The sequence below is a fragment of the Asparagus officinalis genome, chromosome 3, assembly GCF_001876935.1.
Source record: "Asparagus officinalis chromosome 3, Aspof.V1, whole genome shotgun sequence".
Classification (NCBI taxonomy): domain Eukaryota; kingdom Viridiplantae; phylum Streptophyta; class Magnoliopsida; order Asparagales; family Asparagaceae; genus Asparagus; species Asparagus officinalis.
In genome coordinates, this window is record NC_033796.1 from 32962372 (window position 1) to 32988879 (window position 26508).

The following is a 26508-nucleotide window of genomic DNA, read 5'->3' on the forward strand; positions in this document are numbered from 1 at the left end:
AATCTACCCTAGAGCCTTTCAATCAAATATTTCCCAATCATCATTTGATTCCTCCTCCTTCTTTCCCTTAGCCTTGCCAATCAACGGACGATAAAGATCCTTCTGGTACAAATAATCCTCCATTTGTGACTTCCAGTAGGCAAAGTCTAATCCGTCAAACTTCTTGATCTTTAATTTGCTATCCTCTACCATGGCTCTCGCATAAATTTTCTGAACAAAGCTCTGATACCAGTTGTTAGGGATTCGAAACACACAATTGAACCCGTGCCTTCCGAATCTTGTGCCAAAAGTAGGCAAGTAGGAAATCATAATAAATAAAAGAAAAACTTGTAGGAAAGATCAAACAAAAAAAGAACACGCTAGATTTAACAAGGTTCGGCAAACGTGCCTACGTCCTCGGGAGCCATACCAAAAAGTTTTGATTAATTGAAGAAGATTACAATACTCACAATAGGTTTTTATCTCTATGAGATCTCTCTGAAAGAATCCTCTCAAAACCCTCTTTTTCTATGTTCACAATAACCCTAAAATTGTTTAGGTATATATAGCATCATGATCCAAAACAGATTCCCAAATGAATTAGGAAACTGGAAAAAACCGATTCTGGTCTACCGGACCATGGGTGTCGGTCGACCAGCCAGAAAGCAGTTTCATAAAGGGTCTTTGTGTACAATATCGGTCAACCGAATCAAGGCCCTCGATCGACCGGCCAGAGTGTTGTTTCCAGCCTCATTTCCTACAGTCGCTTCGGTCATCTACATCTCCTCCTTCGGTAGACCGACCCGAGATTTTTTAGCCTCGCAAAATTGGTTCAAGTTTCATTCTTCATACGACCAAAACCAACATAATATAGATTTTTTTCAATTACGTGGTAATCAAAGAGTGTCTGATTACCCTAACCATTCCTCTATTACCATTTTAATGAATGAGATAATGCCACACAAGATTACCACCATCGCGATAAAAACCACTATTTTCATTAAAAAAATTGTGAAAATCACTATCACAGGGTTGGACATCCTACATGACATAATCTTGACCTTTAAAATTAGGATGAATTGTAGAGATTCAAATAATTAGATACTCCTTAATTACCACGTAATTGGAAAGGATACAAATCCAACTTTTAGTATTATGCGTTAGTGATTGATTGAACTATTTTCTTATAACATCCTCAACTTATATTATTTTATCATTCTTATTAAGTTATTACATGTCTTTCCTATTGAAGCTGCATAGGAACTACTTGAAGTCTTGTGTAGTCTAAGTAAGCTCATATTAGCATAATTTAATAGGTGATAATGAGCAAATAAAAAATGGAATAATTGTGTCAATGCTCCAAAAGTAATAACTTCATGTGTTGCAGTCCCTCTAACTTTTTCCCATGTGCTACAACTCTTAAATTAGAGATCTATGTGCTGCAGCCTTTCTTTAGCAATTATTCCCTACCAAGTAAGCATAGAGAGAAAATAAAAAATAAAAAATCCCAAAATATCCTCATCTCTTCCATTCTTTTCTCTCTAAATCTAATGGCTATGGCTCCTCATTCCTTCTCTTTTCTAACACACCTCCTTCCTCCTCTCCCCCTCTTCCTCCTTTTTCTCCCAGACACCAACATCCCCCTTCGCCACCACCGAACTTAGGTGCATGCTCTGGCTATATTGTTGATCCGGAGGTATATATTACATAGAAAAAACTCAATATGATTCGTATTTTCTCCCACTAAATTTTCCTGTTCTCTCTTTCTTTTCCCTCCAAAAGCAAAACAATCCCAAATTTGGTCGACAACAGCAATGACAATAGCGAAACCCTCGAATTCATCAAAGTTCTCATTGGAGGATCCGTCAAACAAGATTTCGGTCTCCGACACTAAACGCGAAGAACGAGGTGGAGGAGACGGTGTTGGAGGAGGACGACAAGGAGCTCGTTTGTTAAGTCTAATAAAATTTGTAATTTTTGTTTGAACATCGTGGAAAGATGAAAATTTAAAGAAATGCTGGCTAAATATGATTTTTTTAACAATTTTTTATGTTAAGTTCAAATCTAAGTTCAAACATTAAGTCTAATGAGCTGGAAGTGAAGTCCAAGGGCTTGTATGCTAAGTCTATCGAGTTAAATAATAAGGCCAAGGGATTGTATGTTAAGTCTATTGGGTTGAATAATAAGTCTAATTTGTTAAATATTAAGTGTCATGGATTATATGTTAAGTCCAAGTTGATTCATGTTAAGTCTAGTTTGGTTCATGTTAAGTCCAATTCGGCTCATGTTAAGTCCAATTCGGTTCATGTTAAGTCCAATTTAAATTATGTTAAGTCTAATTTGGTTCATGTTAAGTCTAATTTAAATCATGTTAAGTCTAATTTAACTTGTTTTATATCTAATTTAAATCATGTTATGTCTAATTCAACTTGTTTCAAGTCTAAAAATAAGTTAAATTGGACTTAACGTGAATCATGTTATGTCTAACTCAACTTATTTTAAGTCTAACTTCATATTAAGTCCAATTTCATTTATGTTAAGCTCAATTTGATTCATATTAAGTCCAATTCGGTTAATGTTAAGTCTAATTTTATTCTTTTTTAAGTCTAATTTAAATCATGTTATACCTAATTCAACTTGTTTTAAATTTAAAAAATAAGTTGAATTAGACTTAACACGAATCATGTTAATTCTATTTTAACTTATTTTAAGTCTAATTTCATGTTAAGTCTAAGTTGATTCATGTTAAGTCTAATTTGATTTATGTTAAGTCTAATTTAATTCTTTTTAAGTCTAAGTAAACCATGTTATGTCTAATTTAACTTGTTTCAAGTCTAATTAAATTGGACTTAACATAAAATTAGACTTAAAACAAGTTGAATTAGACTTAACATAATTTAAATTAGACTTAAAATGAATTTAACATGATTGAAATTAGATTTAAGAGGAATTAAATTAGACTTAACATGAATCAAATTGGACTTAACATGAAATTAGACTTAAAACAATTTAAATTAGACTTAACATTATTTAAATTGGACTTAACATGAACCGAATTAGACATAACATAAACCAAATTGGAACATGATTTAAATTAGATTTAACATGAACCGAATTGGACTTAACATGAGCCGAATTGGACTTAACATGAAATTAGACTTAAAATAAGTTGAAATAGACTTAACATGAGTCATGTTAAGCCTAATTAAACTTATTTTTAGATTTAAAATAAGTTGAATTAGACATAATATATTTTAAATTAGACTTAAAAGGAATTAAATTAGAATTAACATGAATCAAACTGAACTTAACATGAATTAAATTGGATTTAACATGAATTAAATTGGATTTAATATGAAATTAGACTTAACATGATTCATGTTAAGTCTAATACAACTTGTTTTTAGACTTTAAACAAGTTAAATTAGATATAACATAATTGAAATTAGACTTAAAAGAAACTAAATTAGATTTAACATGATTTAAATTGGACTTAAAATGAACCGAATTGGACTTAACATGAGCCGAAATGGACTTAACATGATTTAAATTGGACTTAACATGAAACAAATTGGACTTAACATGAAATAAATTGGACTTTACATGAACCGAATTGGACTTAATATGAGTCGAATTGGACTTAACATATAATCCATTACACTTAATATTCAACAAATTAGACTTATTATTATTCAACCTAGTAGACTTAATATACAATCATTTGGACTTATTATTCAACCCGATAGGCTTATCATACAAGCCCTTGGACTTCACTTCCAACTCATTAGACTTAATGTTTCGCCTTGGATTTGAACTTAACATAAAAAAATCATCAAAAAGTATATATTTATTCCTTTAAATTTTCATCTTTCCACGATGTTTAAATAGAAATTATGAATTTCATTAAACTTAACATATGAGCTCCTCGTCATCCTCCTCCAACACCGTCTCCTATGCCTCGTTCTTCGCCTTCAGTGTTGAAGACCAATATGTTGTTTGACGGATCCTCTGACGAGAACTTTGACGAATTCAAGGGTTTCGCCATTGCCACTGTCGACCAAATTTGGGCTTGTTTTGCTTTCGAGGGGGGGGGAGAGAAAGAGAGAGCGGAGAAAATTAGTAGGAGAAAAAACGAAACATATTGAGTTTTTTTATGTAATACATACCCCTAGATCAACAATATGGCTGGAGCTTGCAAAAGTTCGGTGGTGGCAGAGATGAATGTTGGTGTCTGAGAGAAAAAGGAGGAAGAGGGGGAGAGGAGGAATGAGATGTGTTAGAAAAGAGGAGGAATGAGGATCCATGCCCATTAGATTTAGAGAGAAAAGAGTGGAAGAGGTGGTGACATTTTGAGATTTTTTTTATTTTTTATTCTCTTTATATGCTTAGTTGGTAGGGAATAATTACTAAAGAATGGCTGCAACGCATAGATCTCCAGTTTAAGGGCCGCTGCACATGGGAAAAAGTTAGAGAGCTTGCAGCACATAAAGTTATTACTTTTGGGGCTTTGACACAATTTTTCCATAAAAATATATATATATATACTTATCATGAATATTGAGCTCAAAAGAGACCGTCATTATGATAAAAATGACAAAAGGCAAATGTTACTTGTTAGTGGGTGATTGATGTCTATCTATTAGGATTTCTTAAACTCGTGAGTGGAAATTCTATCAAACTCCTATTGTACTTATTAAAAGACTTCAATTCCATTACAATTCTTATATTGCTCAGGTGGTGGGCAATTTTTTCTTTTTTTATTTGCCTAGTTTGCATCGACCAAAAACCTTAAAACAAGAGGAATATTTTTCAGATAAATGGGAATATGCTTAAACTACGGGATATGCCTTGAATTTTCTTTCTTGTATGTATCCTTGTCTCTCAAACATTTGATTTGGTCCTTCGTGATATATCATGTGAATTATAGTGTTATTAATGTGTATCCTTGTCTCTCAAACATTTGACTTGGTCCTTCGTGATATCATGTGAATTATAGTGTTATTAATGTAGGGATTTAATTAGTATATAAGAACAAAGAGCATGATACAGAAGCAAAAGACGGGGTATGGCAAAAAACACGTGTAACGCAATATATATATAACTATATATATATCATATATATATATCATATTATATATATCTATATATATATAATAGTGAGTTATATATATATATATACTGATGAAAAATGGGTATACTTGGTAACCGAAGATGCCTTCTTGTAGTGATGTGGAGCAGGCATTTGTCCAACAACATCACAACCTTGAAGATGGAGCCCTCGCTCACCCAACTTCCAATGTGTGACTGTATGGCACGAAGATGCTGGTCGGCCACCATGCACTCACGCGAGAGGGCATGCCTTGGCGCGCAAGTATACCCATCATTGCCTCTATATATAGTATAACTATACTATCATATATAGAGGTATATAGATATAATATATTATAGTAGTTAAAATATAGGTTAATGGGTATCCTTGGTCATAGAAGAGAGATTTCCGCTCGCGCTGTGGACGGCTGATGTGGGCATGCAATCGCCACCATTCCTCATAAAATAGGAGAACGAGTGTGTTGTGAGTGGTGGGATTTGTGTGCCTACTTTACGAGGATTGTGGAGGATTGCGTGTCAGCAGTAGGCGACAAAGAAGATGAAATCTGCCTCCTATGACACAGGATACTCATTATATCTTTTATATATAATATATATATATATAATATATTACTATATATATTTATATAATTCATATATATATAATATATATATATATAATAGTATATAGTATATTATATATAGTTATAGTATTACTGGTGACATCGAGAAGAAGGAATTTGGATCCTCCCATCTTCCGCGTAACGTCATTTTCCTAAGATTAAAATTCACAAAACTATCTTCTAGAATTTTAGCATAAAACTATGTAAATGATTTTTTAATCAGATGAAAATATTAGAAACTTTTAAATCTATAGAAAAAATATTATATGCCGTCAGAAAGTTATCTATTAAGGATGGTAGACCTACTCACAAGAAGAAAATGGAGAATACTCAGGTGCAGTTTTTGATAGCTCAAGGTAGTTTTGTCGATTGTATACAGCATCATAACATTAAAGTATTTGGTAAACTCTCAACTTTCTTTCTAAAGTTTTAGTTTGCCTATTCCCCCCTAAACTATGTGTATGTGCCCAATGTGATCATTTTTCAGCCCACAATGTAATATTTAACATATTAATGTCGTAAAAGTATTATTTTTGTTGTATTGTATGCAATTAAAACAAAATAATTTTCCAATTACAAGGAAAGGTAAAGGGTAATTTTTTTATAGAAAAGTGCTTGGAATTAATTTTGGATTGTGAGAAAAGGAGACAAAGTGATAAAAACTCACGAAGAAATGCACCTAAAAAAAACACTGGTCATATATTTTGATCTGTTAAATATTTGACCGTGGGCTCACAAAATGATCACAATGAGCGCAACACATAGTTTAAAGAGAAAAATAAGTAAATTGACCCTTTAAGAAAGAAGTTGGGAGTTCACTAATACTTCAAGGTTGAATTGATTATTTTATTCATAATATATAATCACTCAACATATTTTGTGCACTCTTGCCAAAGACCTGCAAGAAATAAAATGTACGCAACTACTAGTTTTAAGACGTGTGAGTGATACGGGGCCAACTAGGAAATGTGCCAACCAAGTATACGTTGAGACAACTAAAAGTCTTAAGATAATAATGAACAACCCAGTTTGCATTAGGTTATGTCATCTTGCCACATATGACTAGAATTAGTCGTGTGATCCGTGATCTTAAGATAAATATATGCGATCCTAAAATTAAAATCTAAAGTTAAATATTTTCGTCAATGTTCAGTTGCCCACCAACTTGTCCAAATGGGCATTACGTATGAACTAGTTGCTTAACTCTAAAATTGAGATACAACGAAGTATGGTTGTTTGTTTTTTCACGAGATAAGATATTTAACCTTTTCCCATTTAATTTATGCTCCAAATTTTCAACTTATAAAAACTAAAATTGTAAGTGATTTCCAAATATAGAACACTCTCATCCATGAGATAAACTCCAATTGGGCAAACAAGATCAAGCTGATGTGGCTTAGAGAGTATTCACTAAAAATTATGTTTGATATGTGGAAGTTACGGTTTCCGTCACCAATTACCATAAAAGTTTAAGAGCTTCACAGACTCTGCACATCATTTCAGGGATACTTTACCAAATAAGAAAAGATAACTTCAAACAAGGTTGAAGCCATAGCATCAATCTTCATACCAACAAACAAGTTTTTCTCACTATCATTCTAATGAAGAGTAAAACAAGCCTTTGCTTAAAGAAAGGGTTAACCCCAAATTAGGAGGGAACAAATACTTGAGAAGTAAAAAAAAACAAACATGAGGATGACTGGCAATGTTTCCCGTTTGTCATCTCAATTTCCTAGGCCTTTTTACAATACCACACTTTCACAAAGTAAACACAAGTTTGATGGGCTATCACAACTAAAGCTTAGATTGCATGAAAAGGCCCGTTTCAATGAAATAAAATATACATCTAATTGAACACAGCTGATTACTCACTTACCATGAACTCCTAATCCTTGCGAGGTCTCTCAAGATTGTCAACAACTTCGTGGAGTTGAGAACATAGTCTTGAAACCTCAGGATCATTCCAATACAAAGAGATCTTCTCCAAAAGAAAACTATACTGCTGGTTATCTGGTAGTGTTGGCAACTCTCTAGGAATTGGAGGTACAAGAAAAGGGTGCTGAAGAAGCTGGGGAATTCTCCATCTCTCATTTCGGTCCCATGCAAGGCATCTTTTCATAAGATCGACAAGCAGTGGATTGGAGACTGGTTCATAAGTGATTTTATGGTTTTTATCGGTGATGACTTTGAACTTGGCCCAGAAAGTTTTGTACTCGGCAAAGGGAGTCTTTCCATAGACCATTTGGTACAGGATGCAACCGAGAGACCAGATGTCTGAAGGACGTCCACATTTTATGGTGTTTCCACTTGAGTCTTGTTCATTCCACATGAATGCTTCGGGTGACATGTAGTTTAGGGTTCCGACCTGCATTAGCCAGTATCAGAATCTGCTATATGCCCTAAAAATTCAAGCCTTCTGTAGCTATGTTCATCCATTGAATTCCGTTATTTATAGACATCTTTCTAAGCCTAACTTTTGTGGTTATAGGCCCTAGAGATCTAATGCCTGAAACTTAAATAAGGCTAATGGGAAAATAGGATTTATTAATTTGTTGTCACTGCAAGGGTCTCCAATGTTAATTATTCCAGAAAAACAGGTTCCATGTGCCGTAAAAATTCACAACCACGCATCTCAGCTTAATTTTGTGGTGATACACCCTGAAACAAAAATTCAGCTAAAGGATTAAATGAAGAAATGTAAGAGGAAAGGGCTAGCAAGCGCTCATCTGCAGAAACTTCGGACAATAAATAGATGAGTTGCCTGTACAGCATTAATCTAGCTTCCGGTAGTGATACGGGTGTATCTTTTTCCTTGCTTCGGGAGCTTAGCGATCCTCATGGGAGCTTGAGAATAGATGATTATCATGGTATCTTGAGAATAGAGATGTGGACAAAGTCGTTGAAGACGGCAACATCGAAGAGTACGGGGAAAACTGCAGGAAAGTCTCTGGACTTCCAGTGGTCGACCACACATGACTCCGCAATCGATCGCGAACGTGCACAGATCAGGAAAAAGTCTCTGGACTTTTTGCGGTCGACCGCGACGAACTCCACGGTCGACCGCCAAACTCTATAGTCGATACTGAGTTTCGATCGTTTGCCACGGTTGACCGCTGTGAGTTTTGCGGTCAATCGCGATGCGGTTTTGAGCCTGGGCTTGGCTTCCTGCACTGTTTAGGTTTTCTGTTTGATTTAAATAGAAACACGGTTTTTCTAGGGTTATCTATCCAGATTGTAATCAGAAACGAGATCAGAGAGTTTGTTCTTTGATCTAGAGAGATTGTGAGAGAGATTTGTAATTTATTATTTCTCATAATCTAGAGAATGTATTTTTCTTCATCCAACTCAATTCTTTGTGTGTTTTCTATTGTCTTCTTCACAACTCACTCTTGATAATTTTACGATCAAGGATGCTCGTCGGGTGACTTGTATCAAGTTGGTATCAGAACGATTAGATCCTATGAAGGGGGATCCTGTGTATGGTCCTTACTCGATCGCAATATAAGAAGCTAGGCGATATCCTTATTTTTTTAGAAAGAGTTTAGGGATTAAGGAAGAAGAAGATGACTGAAGGGAATAGTTCAGTAAGATTAGATGCATTGGAGAAACAGATGGAGACAATGGATTCGGTTCTCACACAGCTCGTCAATCTTTTCCAAGGAAAGAACAAAAGAAGGAATCTTCTTCGAAGGGCAAGAAGAAACCTGTAGAGTCCGATGGGGAAGACGAGAAATCTGATTCTAAAGAGGATGCCGAGATTGTCAAGACTGTTCTGCATCAAGGGGGTAAAGGTTCTTACCAGAATCTGAAGATAGATTTCAGAGTAGAGATTCATTTTTATGATGGTAGTATTGACGTCGAGAGGCTTGACGATTGGATCGAGCGTATGGAGACATATTTTACCCTTTATGGCTATTCGTCAAAAGAGAAGATTATGTTCGCAACTTTGAAGTTTTCGGGGCATGCAATGATATGGTCGAAATCCTATTGCAAGCAGGAAAGGAATACGGTGTCGTGGAACAAGTTTAAGGAACTACTGAGGAAGCAATTCTACCCGGTGGGATTTCTTGAGGAGCGTTAGTACAAGTGGTACGGCTTGCGCCAAAGACCGTTCAAGAGTATATAACGGAATTCCAGCAGCAGACGATAATTCTCAACATCGCAACGGAGGAATATTCTATTTTTATGAAGTATATGACGGGTCTGAATGAATATATTAAAACTGTTCACAGTCGAGTCCATTGCAGAAGCAAGTGCGAAGGCCATTATCATAGAGGGTAGGCAAAAGAAGGGCAATGAGGCAAAGGGAGATGCAAAACAAGTTGGAGGCGAGTCTAATGGTTCTCAATCTAAGGAGGAGAAGAGGAAGGGTGACCCAGGGAAAGCAGTATTGATTTGTAGTCATTGCGAGAAGACATAACACGTAGCTGATCGGTGTATCTTCATCTCAAACCAAAGGGGTTGAAGAAGAAGAAGGAGAAAAAGGCATACGTGATAGGTCAAGTTTCGAAAAAAGTCCCGGGGATGACAGAACCCAATAAGATTGACGAGGAAGCAGACCACGAAAGAGGACGACGACCTTAGGGAGCAGCTTTTTGTTCTTAAGTTGCAGGTGAAGACTAGTCTCAGTGTTGTAAATAGCGGCCAATAGCAGGGCTATAGCGGCGCGAATAGCGGTCGCGGCCTTTCAGCGCTACGCGTAGGGGTTTCGCGGCTGGCTTAAGCGGGAAAATCCGCTATTCATTCGAATAGCGCGTAAAAACGGATTTTAACTGGTTAAAAGCAGGTTTTTGCGGTTAAAAGCGGATTTTCGCGGTTAAAAGCGGATTTTTATTGTTAAAAGCGGCTAAACCGGCTAAACCCGCTATCACACATATTATGATGCTATATTTCTTGAATTTCTTCATAGTTTCATTCATACAACAAGCTTATTAATTGTTATCTATTGATAATACAAAAAATTTACAACTAATTGATTTTTTAGATTTTTTATGAATTTTCTAATTATTTAGGATATTTAAATATATTTAAATTTGACCGCTATTTGACTGTGCGCTATTTGCCGCGATTTTGCCGTAATAGCCCGATATAGCCTTAGCGATACCTCGCCGCGACGCGCCGCGATCCGCTATCAGCAACCTTGACTAGTTTGGTATATGTCATAGTTGATCCAGACAACGAAAAAAATTTGATATCTGAGGTCTTGGTTCAAAAGCTGGGCCTGAAGATAATTAAGCATCCAAAGCTCTATCCATTGGGATGGATTCAGAAGGAGACGGGACTGAGTGTAGCTGATCAATGCACTTTCAGATTTGCGCTCCACGAGTCGTATATTGACGAGGTCACGTACGACGTAGTTCCATTGGATGTTTGCCAGGTTATACTGGGCAATCCCTATTTGTAGGATAGATACGCGATCTACGAGAGGCGGGCTTACAAATACACATTCACCAAATATGGTGAAAGTTCATATTTCTTTGGCATCTCTTCCGAAGGAGACAAACTTGGTGACGGTGAACCGAGCGAAAAGGTTAGTGAATGCAAGCAAGAAGTTTGTTGCGCTATGCATTAGTTCTTATGAGGAGCCACTGAAAGAGGGTTGCAATTTGGAGCGGAAGATGACTACGACGAGACGCGGGATGAAGGAGTTGTTTCCAATCGGACTTCGAGACCAGATTCCTAGCAAGGCCAAGTGGGTCAGAAAAGAAGGAGGGGCTCTCGAGTTCCCTCAGCTATAGTTCTAACTTGAACGGGACTTCAAGCTCCTAAAGGGGGGAGCCATAATACGGGTGTATCTTCTTCCTTGCTTCGGGAGTTTAGCGATCCTCATGGGAGCTTGAGGATAGATGATTCTCATGATATCTTGAGAATAGAGATGTGGACGAAGTCGTTGAAGGTGGCAACATCGAAGAGTACGAAAAAATTACAGGAAAGTCTCTGGACTTCCAACGCTCGACCGCACATGACTCCGCGGTCGACCGCAAACGTGCACAGATTAGGAAAAAGTCTCTGGACTTTTCGCGGTCGACCGCGACGAACTCCACGGTCTATCGCCAAACCCTGTAGTCGATACTGAGTTTCGATCGTTTGATACGGTCGACCGCTATGGGTTCTGCGGTCGAGCACGATGCGGTTTTGGGCATGGGCTTAGTTTCTTGCACTGTTTAGGTTTTCTGTTTGATTTAAATATAAACACGATTTTTCTAGGGTTATCTATCCAGATTGTAATAAAAAACGAGATCAGGGAGTTTGTTCTTTGATCTAGAGAGATTGTGAGAGAGAGATTTGTAATTTATTATTTCTCATAATCTAGAGAATGTATTTTCCTTCGCCCAACTCAATTCTTTGTGTGTTTTCTATTGTTTTCTTCACAACCCACTCCTGATAATTTCGCGATCAAAGGTGCTCGTCAGGTGACTCGTATCAGGTAGTCACGCAAAATAGGTAAACTTTTAAGAGATCATTGCGTATAATCATACGGGAAGGAGAAAATAATAATGGCCATGATAAGAACCTGAGCATCACGTTGTATGTTGGTTGTATCACTCAGTATAGCTTTTGCAATGCCAAAATCAATAAGCTTCAAGGATCCTCTGACGAGCAGGAAATTCGCAGGCTTCAAATCCGAGTGAACAATACGCTCCTCATGTATGGTATTAACAGCTTCAAGCATTTGCTGCAGAGGGAGATGTCAATTCTTCTAAAAGGGGAAAAAGAAAACACATAAATGACGTGTACATCTGTCTATGCAAAAGAAAAGACAACTGATGGTCATCTACGGAAAACTCTTCACATATCCACCATTCGGTAGTCACAAAATGAAACATACAGTTAACCGTAGCTGAGTTATAATTAAGAGACTGATACTGTTAAGATGATCAATTGGTTCTGGCCCTTGGGAACGCAAGGTTTAACTGAATGAACTGTTGGATAATGGAATATAGGGAGAATGAATACAATGATGCAAAATGATAAGAGGAGAATTTATTATTTGCTAGCAAGCAGCTTTACTTCCAATCAAATGGTCTACTTTTTCTTTTTATTCTTTTTTCCTTTTTTCCCCTTCTGTTCAGCTCTTTTCTGTTGGTGGGTAGGTTGGAGAACATCTGGAGAAATCTTCTTTAAAAAACATTTAAATTTTTTCTTAAAGTCCCTGCCATTACACTAAAACTCCAAAGTTATGGTGAGATTTGGGGGTTATAGTTTTATATCCCAACATGTCTCTGCAAGTTGAGTTTTACCAACATTCAATAAGTTAGATCTGGATGGTAAGAATGCGAAGCTCATGAAGAATGAGACAGTTCTACATAGATTTCCATCATTGGCATAATTGGCCAGCATCCACACAGGTCACTAATGTAAGTAAAAGAACATGAATTATTTTCAATAGTTTTCTTTTTCCTCGTCGCTACATAACCAAACACAGCCTAGAGTAGGTTCAACTCAGTGATGGTCCTGTGTCGATGATTTAACAGAGATTGACAGTCTTTCACTATATCGAGAACAAAGGTACCAACTATTTGATACATAACTGAATATTTTATGAATCGTGTTCTGCATTTGCTTGAAAAATAACTAGAGCATATTGCATCTCTAGGTCTTTTGTTAACTATTTGTACTACTTTTGTTACACACTACTGTCTTCAATAACTTCTCTTTTCAATTGCAATGCTAGTCTAACTGTAAAATGACCTGATAAAAGGAAGAAAAAGCAAAAAGAAACAGCAGTATAGTGATGATGAAAGGACCTGCCAATAGAATCGGAGCCAATTATCATCTATTTCTAAACTTAAGCTTTCCACCTCCTTCCACTTTTGTGAAAGCATGTGAGCCAAGTCAATCTCTCCATACTCCAGAACCATGTAAATATATTGATCATCTTTGATCCTTCCATCCTTTACAGTCATTGAGCCATTAATGAATATATTGATCATCTTTGATCCTTCCATCCTTTACAGTCATTGAGCCATTAATGACTTCTTGAAGCAACGTTTTATCAGTCACCTGAGACGAAATGGCCTTTTACAGTCATTGAGCCATTAATGACTTCTTGAAGCAACGTTTTATCAGTCACCTGAGACGAAATGGCCTTTGCATATGAGATCTTATGAGACAAAAAAAAAGAAATATCCAGAGAACATAATTGTTCTAATAACATGACAGAAAAAATGAGATGTGTCGCAGTTTCCTTAACGTAATTGTACCATACTACCATGCATATGCTTATTCTATACCCTAAGCGCAAAACCTCTCGCCAGGATTTGGAAATGTAATTTCATGTACTTGTCCTTGTGTGTGTATATGTGTGAGGTCTGCACATATGCATTCTTATTCATACCCAAAATCTTAATCATTTGCTACCTAATGTTAGTTATTTTCATTATCTTATAAAAAATGTGGCAAGTGTTGGGGATAAATTGAGAATTTTCTAAGATCATGAATGAGTGAGTACAAACAAGAATTATACAAGTAGATACTAGATAGTAACCTTTGGCCATTTAAATAATATGATCAAAGCCCGGGGGGGGGGGGGGGGAGAAGAATTTACATATCGAAGATTTTCAAGAAGAGTCAATGTAGATAACAGCGTATGTAAGTGTTCAGCATTGAAAACTTACTGACAAAAATGATCCGTGGAACAGACAACTAAAGAATATAAGATTTTTTTCCTCTCTCCAAAATAAGAAGTTATACTTTAATGCCTGTTATTCTAGCAAGCTACGTTACAAGAGGATGCAAAATCCACATAGAACATAAAGCGAACCACCCCATAGACATTAAAGCAGTTAATAGTTGTCGTGGTATGTAATCTATAAGCAAAAAACTATTATTTCATACAAATTTGCTCATACAGACTTATATACTAAAAAGATACACAGCACAGCAAAGAGCGAAAGCATACAAACTCATAACCACCCCCCTTTTGTTTTATGTCAGCCATAAGCGAAAGTTAGTAGTATGTGTAATGTGATCGACGCCTAGCTTAATAGGGAATAAGTTGGGTTATTAGAGGTCCCAGGTTCATGGTCAGACTGCAACATTTGTTCTAACTTCTAATAAATAAATTTACAAACATATTTGGTTTGGTTCAGGCTAAACAGGATTGTTTTTCCCATGTGGTCTAAAGTATCACTTCTTATAAAAATAGCTAACAGAATGAGCTGTCAAGTGAGGCATTCATAACAAACTAACGCCTCCACAACATAACCCGTTATCATTTGAGATTGAATATCAAAAACTTACTCGTCAATAAAACCCAACCTCGGACAAACTAACCACAGCTCTTACTCTTTTCTTGCTAGAATTGGGTTGCTCTTGTGGATTTGACATACAAATCAAGAAATTGCTGAATCTAATCATAGAGGTCAGGAAAGATAATTATGTGGCAATCTTGTTGACATCTAAAAAGTAATGCACACAAAACGATTAAATTCCATACCGTAGGGGTGCTACAGTGAAAAATAGACGTCATTTTCAATTACGTAAAAATAATTGCATTTAGATACTACCTTAAGTTAAATTAAAGTAAAATAATTATGTAAATAGGAAGAAGATAAAGCTCTAGGTAAGTTCATTTTGCACCATATAACTTTGCAATTTTTTCTTATTAATCAAATGTGGTTTTTATATTAAATCTCAGTTGCCCTTTATACGGTCCTGGCTCCACCACTGCATGGTGATGCCTACAAAGTGCATGTCCAATAAAATCCAAGAAACCCTGTACCTTGGTAGCCTAATCTACAATTCAAGAACCATGTACATCATCTTTTGTTCGAGTGGCACCGGTGGGCCCAAATGTTTGTGCTAAAGCTCCTACAGCACGCTGAATTTGTATTTTACTGCTTTGCATGTGAAATATCATATGCTAAGAGAGGCAAACTACAAAATCTTAGAAATAAGTTATGAATTTCATGCAGCATTATCAATTCACAAGCTTTAATACTAAGAGAAGGTTCTTCTCACTTACAAAATATATCTTCAGAATTTTGTAATAATTTTAGTGTGCTGGAATCTAATAGCATTTATATCAAACAAATGTCATATTGCTATGGTAAATTCGATGTATCAGAAGCACAAAAGTTCACAGTATAGGAAGGAAACACATGCTTTAACTGAATCTTTTCGATTAACATATATGATGCATAATGTGCATGTATCTATCTGATAGAAGACATCATATTCTTAGTTTAAAGAGTTTTACCTCATGGTCAATTAGTTGTATGATATTGCCTTTTCCCTTTAGCTTGTTCAAATACTCAATCTCCTGACAAAACCCGTAAGCTGTTGGATAGTCGCGTCCTTTGAGTTTAATCTTTTTAAGTGCATATATTGTACAATCTGACGTTATTACTTTATGAACTTCACTACTTCCCCCACTACCTATTTTTCCTAGCTTCTGGTAAAGCTTGCCATTGACTTTAAAAAATACATCAGGATCGTATTTCTTCTTACGGGGAGCCTTTTCAACTTTGCTCGACTGAGAAGGCTCCACATCCACATTGGCAGATGGATTATTTGCAGAAAGAACTTGAGATTTCAAATGACTGGCATTGCTAGAAACCATGTTCTCCCTGATACCTTCACACATTTGAAGAGACTGTTGCTGATGCTGTTGTCCATCAGCTTCCTTTACCACACTCTCTTGGCCTAATGGGAGACTATGAGCTGGAACATCCGACATGTTCTCTACAGCAGAGGACATTTGAGTCGAAAATCCAGAGTGTCCGGCCAAAGCAACATTGGTGCATTGATATGGTGGTCCTGAGTGGACTGACATTGTTGTAGCACATGCAGAACCCACAACTGCAGACCGAACAAATTGATCCATGCTTTGATGGTTCCTCAACTCATCCCTCTTCTGCGTCATGTGAGCCTCACCCGTGCCATATATTCGTATTTTTGCTAGATCATGCTGCTTTGAATCCTGATCGTTAGCAGGTACCCTGTTGCCAAATTGATCTTGCCCTTCTGTCAATGCAAGAGAATGCAAATAAGATGAGATGTCATCCATTCTAGTGTCAAAGGTCATTCTTGCATCAAGACCTGCATACCACAGAACCTAAGAGACACAGAGAAAACCATACAACAACCAAACATATACAGTTTCATTCAACTACTAGCCTGTGATTGGTTCCAGTCAATGTGAAGGAAAGTTATCAAGGAATTATGGTTTTTAGTTAACTACTGATGACAAGTATGCACTCATATGTAGATCAGTAAATTTGAACTATAACAGTGCACATGTCATATGCACACATGTTGCTAAAGCCAATGCAACTTATAGAAACAAATTGCATTTTTTCTTACTTTCTCCCCCTCATCATCAGTTCTAGCTAACCAAGGTTACACAAATAATGACTAGGGATTCAGGATATAGTACTGTGATCTGACTAGATTTCTAGAGTTTGTTTTGCTTCATGGAAAGGGTTTGAAGAATGAGTTATTTCCTATAGAGCAGCGGTTCTATGATCAGTTAATAAAACCTGCGAAATGAGAGAAATGAATTGTATTTCTCTCTCCTGTTTTTAACTTGCACTTGATTTCTTCAGTTTCTATAGACCTAAACAGCTTTTAAGGGCAAGTGATTCAGGGCATTAATTTATCCGCCAACAAGACTTTTAGCGTTTATTTTTTGTATTATAGAAGAGCCAATGAAATTAGCTTTTTTCTAGAAAAAAAAATGATCCCTAGTTGGTCAGTTCATTATTTCAAAGCACAATACGAGAATATGAAAGTACGTAACTGTGGGATGGATACTCATACTACAGTTTTTTTGTGGAATTAAAGACTATAGTAGTGCAACATGTTGTTTTTTAAGTCTCTAGTTTTCATGTTTTGGTCACGGAAAAGTGTTAAATTTCCTTACACTTTAAAGTTAAGCCACCTCATGAATTTCATAAACAGAAAATTTTCTACTTACTTTGAAAAGTTAGGTTCGAATTATCAGATGAAGAAAACTGATTGTTCTTGAGATCATCAAGAGATGAGGATACAGCTAGAGATTCCTTTTTCTCTTCAACTTGCATTCCAGCCTCCACCTGTTGCCTTTCAAATGAGCCCGTATTGTTGTCCCGAACATTAATAACAGTTCCAATAATTGAAGGAGGAGTAAGGGAGGAATCCTCCTGAGGATTTGTCCTGATTTCCACCACACTGTCTTTCCTTTGATCAAGTCCGACATTCACCAACCTCCCAGCTCCTCTATTAGCTATTTTTTGGGGTAACTTCTTGTCATTGTTGACAGCAACTGAAGTGGTGGAGATGCTACCCTTCGATGCTTCTCCCTGATTAACCAACACTCGACTTGCTCGTGAAAAGTTCTGCATCGTACCTAGGATAACATTTGAAGAAAAAAAGGGGCGAAAACAGTAAGCAACAATAACATATCCCCTAAAGCATCAAACTTGATCTTACTGCAAACAAATAATTGAGATAAAACAATATGAAATAAGAAAGCACAGGCAGGTTAAAGCACCGGAAGGTTTTCTTCCTGGTTCAAGAAAAAGAGAGATGGAAAAAGATCGATCCTTTTTCTTCTTCCTTCCTTCCTGATTTCTTTCTCATCCACACTATTGACCAACTAAACACAAATAATGACATTTCTAAGATACCCAATGACAAACTGAAGATTCTAAGAAACGAACTTGATAGCTAAACTTCTATTATAGGTCACAAATAGAACCGGTAAAATTAAAATACCCAATCACTAACTCAAAATCAGTGAAAAATAAAATTGAGGAAAAGATTACTTGAATCTAGTAGTCAGAATACCCAAAAGACACCCAATCACAGCTCCAACTGTTGAGAATCCAAAATCCTACAAAAATCAATGAACTAAACAAGACCTGCAGTCGTCCTCTAGGTCACCAGCAAAACCAAGAGATAAACTCAAAACGTAATAATTTACAGCCCTACATTTCGAAATAAACCTAAATGAACTCCAAACCCTAGAAATCAAGTAAAATCAAGGGAAATTTTTCTAGGAAACCTAGAAAGTTACCGAGGGGCCTATGGCGCTTGAAGACCGCATTAACGTGGCTGAGGAAATCCGGCGGCGAGACTGAGAGGGAGGAAGAGGAGGAGGTGGTGCTGTTTGATGTGAGGTTGAGATTGGACTCTCCTCCGATCGGACGGCCGAGGTTGCTCGCCGGGTCAGCCTTCCTTCCATTACCGCGCTGGATGATCTCACGGCATCTCGCCGGATTAAGAGAGCAGAGATTCCATGAGAGGAAAAGGATTAGGGCTTTTTTTTTTGCTTAATTAAGTGGGTGGATGAATGGATCTAGGGTTTCGTGGTGACGGAAGAGGAAACAGAAAGACAAATTTTCAAATGCTCTCATATTGCCGCTCTCAGTTCTCTCTCTTGTTGTTGGACGCGATAACACTCGACTCGAGTACACTACAATAGGGATGGGCGTGGGGCAGGCCGGTACACCGGGTTTAAGGTCAGGCCGGCTTCGACCTGGGTTTGTCCGGATCAGAGATTGGGTCAGACCTATTTCTCTAGTTCTGTATTTGGGATTGGACCTAGCCCGCCTGATAACCGGCCTAGGGACGGGCAGGGTCAGGCCCGGCCCACGACCCACCGGTCGTGGGTTTTTAAACTTTTTTATTTTTAATTTATAAACTATATTAACTTTATATTTGTATCTATCAACTAAAATTTAAATTATTTTTTTATTTTACTATTTATATAAAATAATATATATACATACACGCACAGTGACACACATTGTACAAAGATAAAACATCATAACCAAAAAGATATACATGATTTGGACTTTGATGGAAAACCTACATCCACAAGAAGTTAATAACTTTCATTTAGTTTAAATTTAAATTACAACTATAAGTGGAAAAAAATGTTAATCATTAATATTCAAGGAGCTGAATTCCACCAAGTTATACTTATCAAATTCTTCAAGGAAATGTCTTGTTTGTTGTCCTTGTGACCATTCTTATGCATCAAGCCAGTCCTTTAAGCATACACACATCTCCATGTGTGTTGCTGTAAGTTATATTCTCCATTCGGAAAGGATTCTCCCACCCGCTGAAAAGGCACTTTTTTATGCAATCATGGAAGCAGTGAGAGTTAATATATCTCTAGCCACCATAAATAGAACAGGGTAGTTGTGTAGCCGCGGGTCGACCCGACGCGCTCCCAACCCTACACTACAACTTTCGATAAAAATCATAAATGAGATTTTGCAACGTCAATTATTCATTTTTTTAACATGAAAGAGTTTTTTCGATATTAGTCCTTGAAATCTTAAGTTATTCTTAAATTAGTCCCACAAATCATTGAAATTGCTAGTCCCCCAATTCTTAAGTTGTTTCTAAATTAGTCTCTCCCATCAAGAGTTGAAATAGCACTTTGAGGGATTAATCTTAAAAAACTTATGAGAATTGAGAGACGTGATATTTAGTAGCAATAGATTTCACCCGATAATCCCTTCAGGTGTTATTTCTCCCTTGATTGGAGGAACTAATTTGGAAATGGCTTAAGAATTCGAGGACCTCGTTGAGATTTTAATGATTTGACAAGCTAATTTCAAAATAGCTCAAGATTTAAATGATTTAATAGCAATTTATTTGATATGTATTATTATACATTATCACAAACAAAAGAGTGGAGTCATGATGATTCACTATTTTCTTTTTTATAATTTTCAAGAAAGGGCCCTACTCTTTTATTTATGATGATAAACTAGAGCTAACTTGAAAAGAGTAGAGGCAGTTTTGATTACAGTGGGGATGAAGCGAGAGAAGCTGACAGGTAAGGGTGGACAATGGGACAAGCTGGTCGTCTTGCCGGGCCGGCTTGTGCAGACTCGGGCGAGACGGTCCACATTGAGAAAAGCAGACTGAGTTTTGACGCTTGTTCGTGGGCTTAAACCTCAGCCCAGCCTGCTTGCGGGACAAGAACAAGCGAAGCGGGTCGTGACACATGCCAGCCCGCCCGACTCACCATTTTTTATTTTTTATTTTGGATTTTGTAAATGGTTTTTAGTCTTGTAATAGTGTTTAAGCACTTAAATTTATATGTAATTAACGAAAAATATGATGAAAAAGAATTTTATTATGTAAAATTATATATTTGTATAAAATGATAGCGAGAAACATCGCAAACACAGATATTTTATGTGGTTTGGGGGCAAGTCCTACTCCACTGGCATTAGTTTTCCACTAGTTTAACAAATACAAGAATAAATTACAATAAACTTTAAGCAAATAAAAATAAAAAACATATGCCAACTTGTAATATAGAGCTTAATCTTTTTCATTTTCTTTGTCTTCCTCCTCAAAGAAAGTCGCACGTCCTCCTTGTAGTCGTTCTTCCACATCCAACCAAAAAAATATAAGAAATGTAAAAAAGTATATATAATTAATAAAATAACCATCTAACATTATAAGAAACGTGAAAGATAATATTATTAAGTAGAATTGTATATTTCTATACTTCAACAAATGAAAATATGGCAAATATAGATGTGTAACTTGGTTCGAGCAAGTCCTACATCCACAAGCAATAAATAATTGATTTACTAGTTTATTTAAAAATACAAGAACAAAAGAAATTAAAACATATTGTGATAAAAATATTTGTATCGTACCCAAAAAAATCTAATTTGGACAGGCCCACAGGACGGGTCTAGCGAGGTGACCCGCCCATATGCGCAGCTCGCTCGGCAGGCTTCACGGGTCGAGTGAGCTGCTAGCTTACATGGGCTTAGGGTGTCAACCCATCTCAAACCCGTGGTACGCTACTGCAACGGGTCGAAGCTGACCCACCTCGCGTCAGGCCGAGTCGGGTCAAATACAAATGCGAGCGGGACCGGCTCGGCCCAATGCCCAGCCCTACTGACGAGAGACAACTCGAAGAGCTCAACGAAGCAAAGACTACATCATGTCATATTCCTTCCTGCTGCTACTTGTAGCGTGTTGTACTCCAGTAGTTGGTCAATATTCGTCATTCAGTCGTTTAGCTTGATGAAGAAGCATGGTTGTTTGCTAACAATGGCAAGCCTATAAATCTAACCGTGGCAAAGTACCACGAGAGGCAAGAAAGGAAGCCGCTAGGGCCTAATTAGCATGTTCACATACAAAAATTGAAGCACACTTATATATGGTCCTTTTTGAACTAACAAAGGTCTAAATACTAGCGCCACATAATACTACGTTAACTAAAGACTATATATTATAATCAAACATCCTAATCCTAGCACAAAACCTAAAAAGTTTTAAAGAGTAATGAGCACCCAATTCGACCATTTGAATTCATTTGAAAGAGCCTCAAAACAAAAGCTCTTGGATTGTTTCCTTGGAATGAAATTATATATATATATATATATATATATATATATATATAATATATATATTATATATATAATATTATATATTATATATATATATATATATATAATATATATATATATAGAGGAGAGAGGAGAGGCGAGAGAGAGAGAGAGAGATTAATGTATCCTTGTCATAGGAGAGGATTTCCTCATTGACTCCTATGTGGCACAATCCCCACCATCCTCATAAAGTAGGAGAGAGTGTTGAGTTGGTGGGGATTTGTGCCTACTTTATGAGGATGATGGAGATTGTGCCACATAGGCGACAAGGAGGCGAAATCTCCTCCTATGACAAGGATACCCATTATTCTATATATATATATATATATATATATGAGAAAATTTGGGTATACTTGGTACAAGGATCCTTTGGTAGTGATGTAACTGGACCATCCTTTTTCATACATCACACATTGAAGATGGAAGACTCACCAACTTCAAGGTGTGATGTCATGGACAAGATGTGTCCACATCACTACCAAGGATCCTTGGCCCAAGTATACCCATATTCCTCTCTCTCTTCTCTCTCTCTCTCTATATATATATATATATATATATATTAATTATATATTTATATATATATTATATATAATATATATATATATTTATATATATATGAGATAATGGGTATCCTTGTCATAGGAGTGGATTTCCTCATGAAAATGATGTGACACAATCTCCACCATGTGATATTCCTCTCTCCTACTTTATTCACATGGTGGGGATTGAGCTGGCCACATCATTTCAAGAGAAATCTACCCTATATATATATATATATATATATATATGAGATTAATGGGTATCCTTGTCATAGGAGTGGATTTCCTCATTGAAAATGATGTGACACAATCTCCACCATGTGATATTCTCTCTCCTACTTTATTCACATGGTGGGGATTGTGCCACATCATTTTCAAGAAGAAAATCTCCTTCTTGACATATGACACCCATTAATATATATCTTATGTCATCCACCAACTTTTTTAACCGTTGATATTGCATTGGGATCCGTGATAGATATGAAAAATCTTTTAAGATTTGTGCATCTTTTGATGACACAAATCTTGAGACAATATGAGTGGATAAAAAGTTTGGTGGACAATGCCTCCTATCCACTTAAGTGGATAGCCTATACATGGAAGAATCGTGAGAGTACGGGGCTTATTTCCCCCGTGGTACCTCCGACGGTCAAGTTAGCTGGTGAGCTTGAGGGAGGCTTTAGGGAGAGTCCCTGGGCCATTGAGGTCCTTGCAGGGGGTGCTCTCTTAGAATTATTAGATTTTTCTTTTATAAAGAAGGATCCCCCCCTCTTAGTTGAGTTGGGGTTCAAGGGATCAGAGAGAGAAAAAAAAAACAAAAGGAAGAAAAAAGCCCTCTCCCCCTCTTCCTCCTTACCTCCCTTTGTAGTTCTCTGCCCCTGAGATTCTGACCCTTGGTTCTGACTACGCTACAGGAGACGGGCGGTGGTGTGTGTGTGTGTGGGTGGGGGGGGCGGAGGGCGTTCATCCTTCGCTTTACAGATATAGGCTGCCGATTGGAAGGGAAGTCATTTCGAGCCAGAGAGGATGTCTCGAAGATAGGTTCCGCCGATCTGACAGATGAGCGACTGACGGGAAGATAGCGCTGGCTATTTAGCCACTCATTTGCTTTACAATTGGTGGACTTCGGGCGCGCTGGCAGGCGTGAAGTCATTCGGAGCACAGTGAAGAGGGATGTCTCGAAGATGTTTCCGGCATTGACTTCCGTGTCAGGCAGAGTGCAGTTGTTTCTGTGCACGAGATTTGCTCATAGTAAGACCTTGATGGAGCCGATTCAATGACTCAGCCTAGTGTTGATTGCATGCATATCTTCCCGAAGGGCCCACTATAAAGATATAAGAGACGAATCTTATCCATTTAGCAGGGTCGGATCGGCTGCGATTCATTTCCTGTGACTTGCCGAGACCAAACAGCTCGGCTGCAGCTTGCTGGCCGACGTAAACAATCGAGTAGATGGTCGAGCCGACTATCTGAGGAGTCGTCTCGATTATGAGGCAGGTGGACTCTTGAGAAGTCGTCTTGATTTATAAGGGGTCGACTACTCCCGCACTTCGCGTCGGTAAAGATGACTCGTCTACTCAGCAGGTTAATAGACTTGTTCTTGGCTGATCTTTTGGGCCGCTAAGTTGGTTTGGATCATAACTCTTTTGCGCCTATGAAGACAATCTCCTGATATCTTTATCTTTAGATGGTGAATTACCATAACATAAACCCATTATTAAAACATCGTAATTATCTCAAATTTTTTAAGTTTTAATTAATGGACGATTAGAATTTTCAGTAGAATAGATGCACGGTCCCATATATAAAAGTACACCTATAAACTAATTGGATGGGATAAAATGTTGACGTGTCAATCTTTGGAGAGTTGGAAGGCTTTTTGGTTTTGCTTTAATATATACCTATGGTAAAAGATACCCTAAAAAAGATTTTACCTTGATCCAAATTGCTTTGAAGATTTTTTTAAAAAATTTAACATATATTAAAATTGGATAAAATGTCTCCGTCTGATTTTTTTAGTTGATGAAAATTTTAATGAAGGGAAAATATATTCTCATGATTTTAAGCAGTGGAAAGATACCTTTTTTAAAATTTGACAGATCTAAAATCGTGCTATTTAGGGGCTGTTTGGTTCGTTTCCTTGATATAGAGAAATGCAATTCCATGTAAAGAAACACAAGTTTTGAGTTTTTCAAACTTTTCCAAGAAATAGATTGTTTTGCTTTGGTTCGCACATAAAAAATGGTGGGAAACCAATGTATTTACTTTTCTTGTGTTTGGTTCGCATAGAAAAAAAAGGAAAACTTTTGTAAACAAAGCAGAGAAGGAAAAAATCTGACGTGGCAGAGTTTTCATCAATTTCACTTGGTTGGGGAAGGAAATCGGAGAGGGGAAAAAATCTTAGTTGGCGGCGATTTCAGCAGAGTTTTCCCTCTTCCATTCGAGCGAACCAAAGCGGCACAAAGAAATGGACGGAAACAAAAAAACTGACGTGGAGGGCTAAAAATCTGACGTGGAGGGGTTTTCTGAGTTTTCCACCCCTTATAATAGGGGACCAAACAGCCCCTTATAATATTCTATCTCTTTTAATATTTTATAGCCTTGAATAAAAGATTTTTTGAAAATTATTCTTTTAAATCTCAACAGCTATAAATATATCAAAATAGGTCTATAAATTTAACAAGTTGTCTTTTTTGCCTTCGTAATTTTTTTTCTAAATAAAGTTAGTCTGAAAATTTTGTTGGTTATTTATAACAAAAAATTAGTTTTTTTTCCTTTAGCCAAAGATAAATTTTACCCAGATTTAATTTTTAACATATTCAGTTTGTTAACAAAAAAAGCGGGAAAATTAAACGCAGGAAAAGTTTCTAACAAAAAATTCTTACACTAGCAAGTAGCTAAATGGATGCCATGTGGCTGCCCCAGGGGTAGCTGTTTGAATAGTATAATCATATATAGATTTAAGGTACTTTTCATCTTTAGTTTATTTCATTTCTCATTTTCTTTTTGAGTTTCTTTCTAACCAAAAAATAATTTCCTTTTCTCTTCTCTCATTTCCCTTCAAACAAAACACACCCTCAAGTAATTGAAAGCATCCAATTAATGCGTACACTTCCATCATAAATCACTGCTCGAACACAATATATACGTACAGGTGAAACATAACACTATAGTACCATAAAACAATGCATGTAAATAACCAAACGTGTGCTAAGCCATATTGTTTTTTTTTTCCTCCTGTCATGAAACTTAAAAAATAGGCAGCCAATATTTTATGACAACTAACTGTATCGATCATTAGGCACGCACATATAATTCATATCAAAGATTTAGTTGCCCATTAATATTCATCATTCTCCAGATACGTACGTACAGTCACACAACTGAAGGCTTAATTTATTGACGTGTATTATGGATCTAAATTAAATTATATGCTTCCTTCAACAGGATCCGTGCTGCTAATTAAGTAGTGCATTTCTTGACGCAAGCATCAACGCAGGCCTCCGCATCCTCACCTTCTGTTGAGCCGAGAATCAGAACTTACGTCAGTAATAATTAATCATTCCGATTTCACATGAAAGATCGAAAAGGGGAAGGGGGAAAAAAAAAGAAAGAAGGATTTTATCTTACGTACCCGGGTCAAGGTGAGCGCACGAGGACTTGGCGCACTCAAAGCTGCAGCTGGACTCAGCCTGAGGCGGGGCCGGGGGGAACACCGGTGCGGGCACGGAGATGCACTCGAAGAAGCACGTGTAGTTGCAGAACGCCTTTCCGTTGCCCTTGGCCCTGCAGTCGGGGTAGCAACGGCTGAAGCAGTCTTTATAGCCTGCGGAGCTCTGGCCAATGAGCAGCAAGAGCACGGTTAGGAGAACGGTGGCCCTCTGCACCATCTTAGCCTCCATAATTTCACCGGACCGATTAATG

The 26508-nt window shown here is 37.0% G+C and overlaps 1 protein-coding gene across 1 annotated transcript; it reads right to left on the reverse strand.

Moving 5' to 3' along the window:
- LOC109833682 (probable serine/threonine-protein kinase mps1) lies at nt 7509-18814 on the reverse strand. The gene is made up of 7 exons (XM_020401436.1): nt 18691-18814; nt 17611-18021; nt 15892-16658; nt 13737-13764; nt 13439-13611; nt 12205-12366; nt 7509-8055 (listed from the first exon to the last, which is right to left on the reverse strand). The coding sequence occupies exons 2-7, from the start codon at nt 18014-18016 to the stop codon at nt 7576-7578; spliced, it is 2016 nt and encodes a 671-aa protein (XP_020257025.1). The 5' UTR covers nt 18017-18021; nt 18691-18814; the 3' UTR covers nt 7509-7575.

What these genes read in the sequence shown, in the direction of transcription:
- LOC109833682 (XM_020401436.1), bottom strand. Translation starts at nt 18,016, where the DNA reads ATGCAGAACTTTTCACGAGCAAGTCGAGTGTTGGTTAATCAGGGAGAA. An exon ending in TACAACTAATTGACCATGAG is followed by an intron (nt 13,765 to 15,891) that starts GTAAAACTCTTT and finishes ATTTCGTCTCAG; the next exon opens with GTGACTGATAAAACGTTGCT. An exon ending in GGCTCCGATTCTATTGGCAG is followed by an intron (nt 12,367 to 13,438) that starts GTCCTTTCATCA and finishes CTCCCTCTGCAG; the next exon opens with CAAATGCTTGAAGCTGTTAA.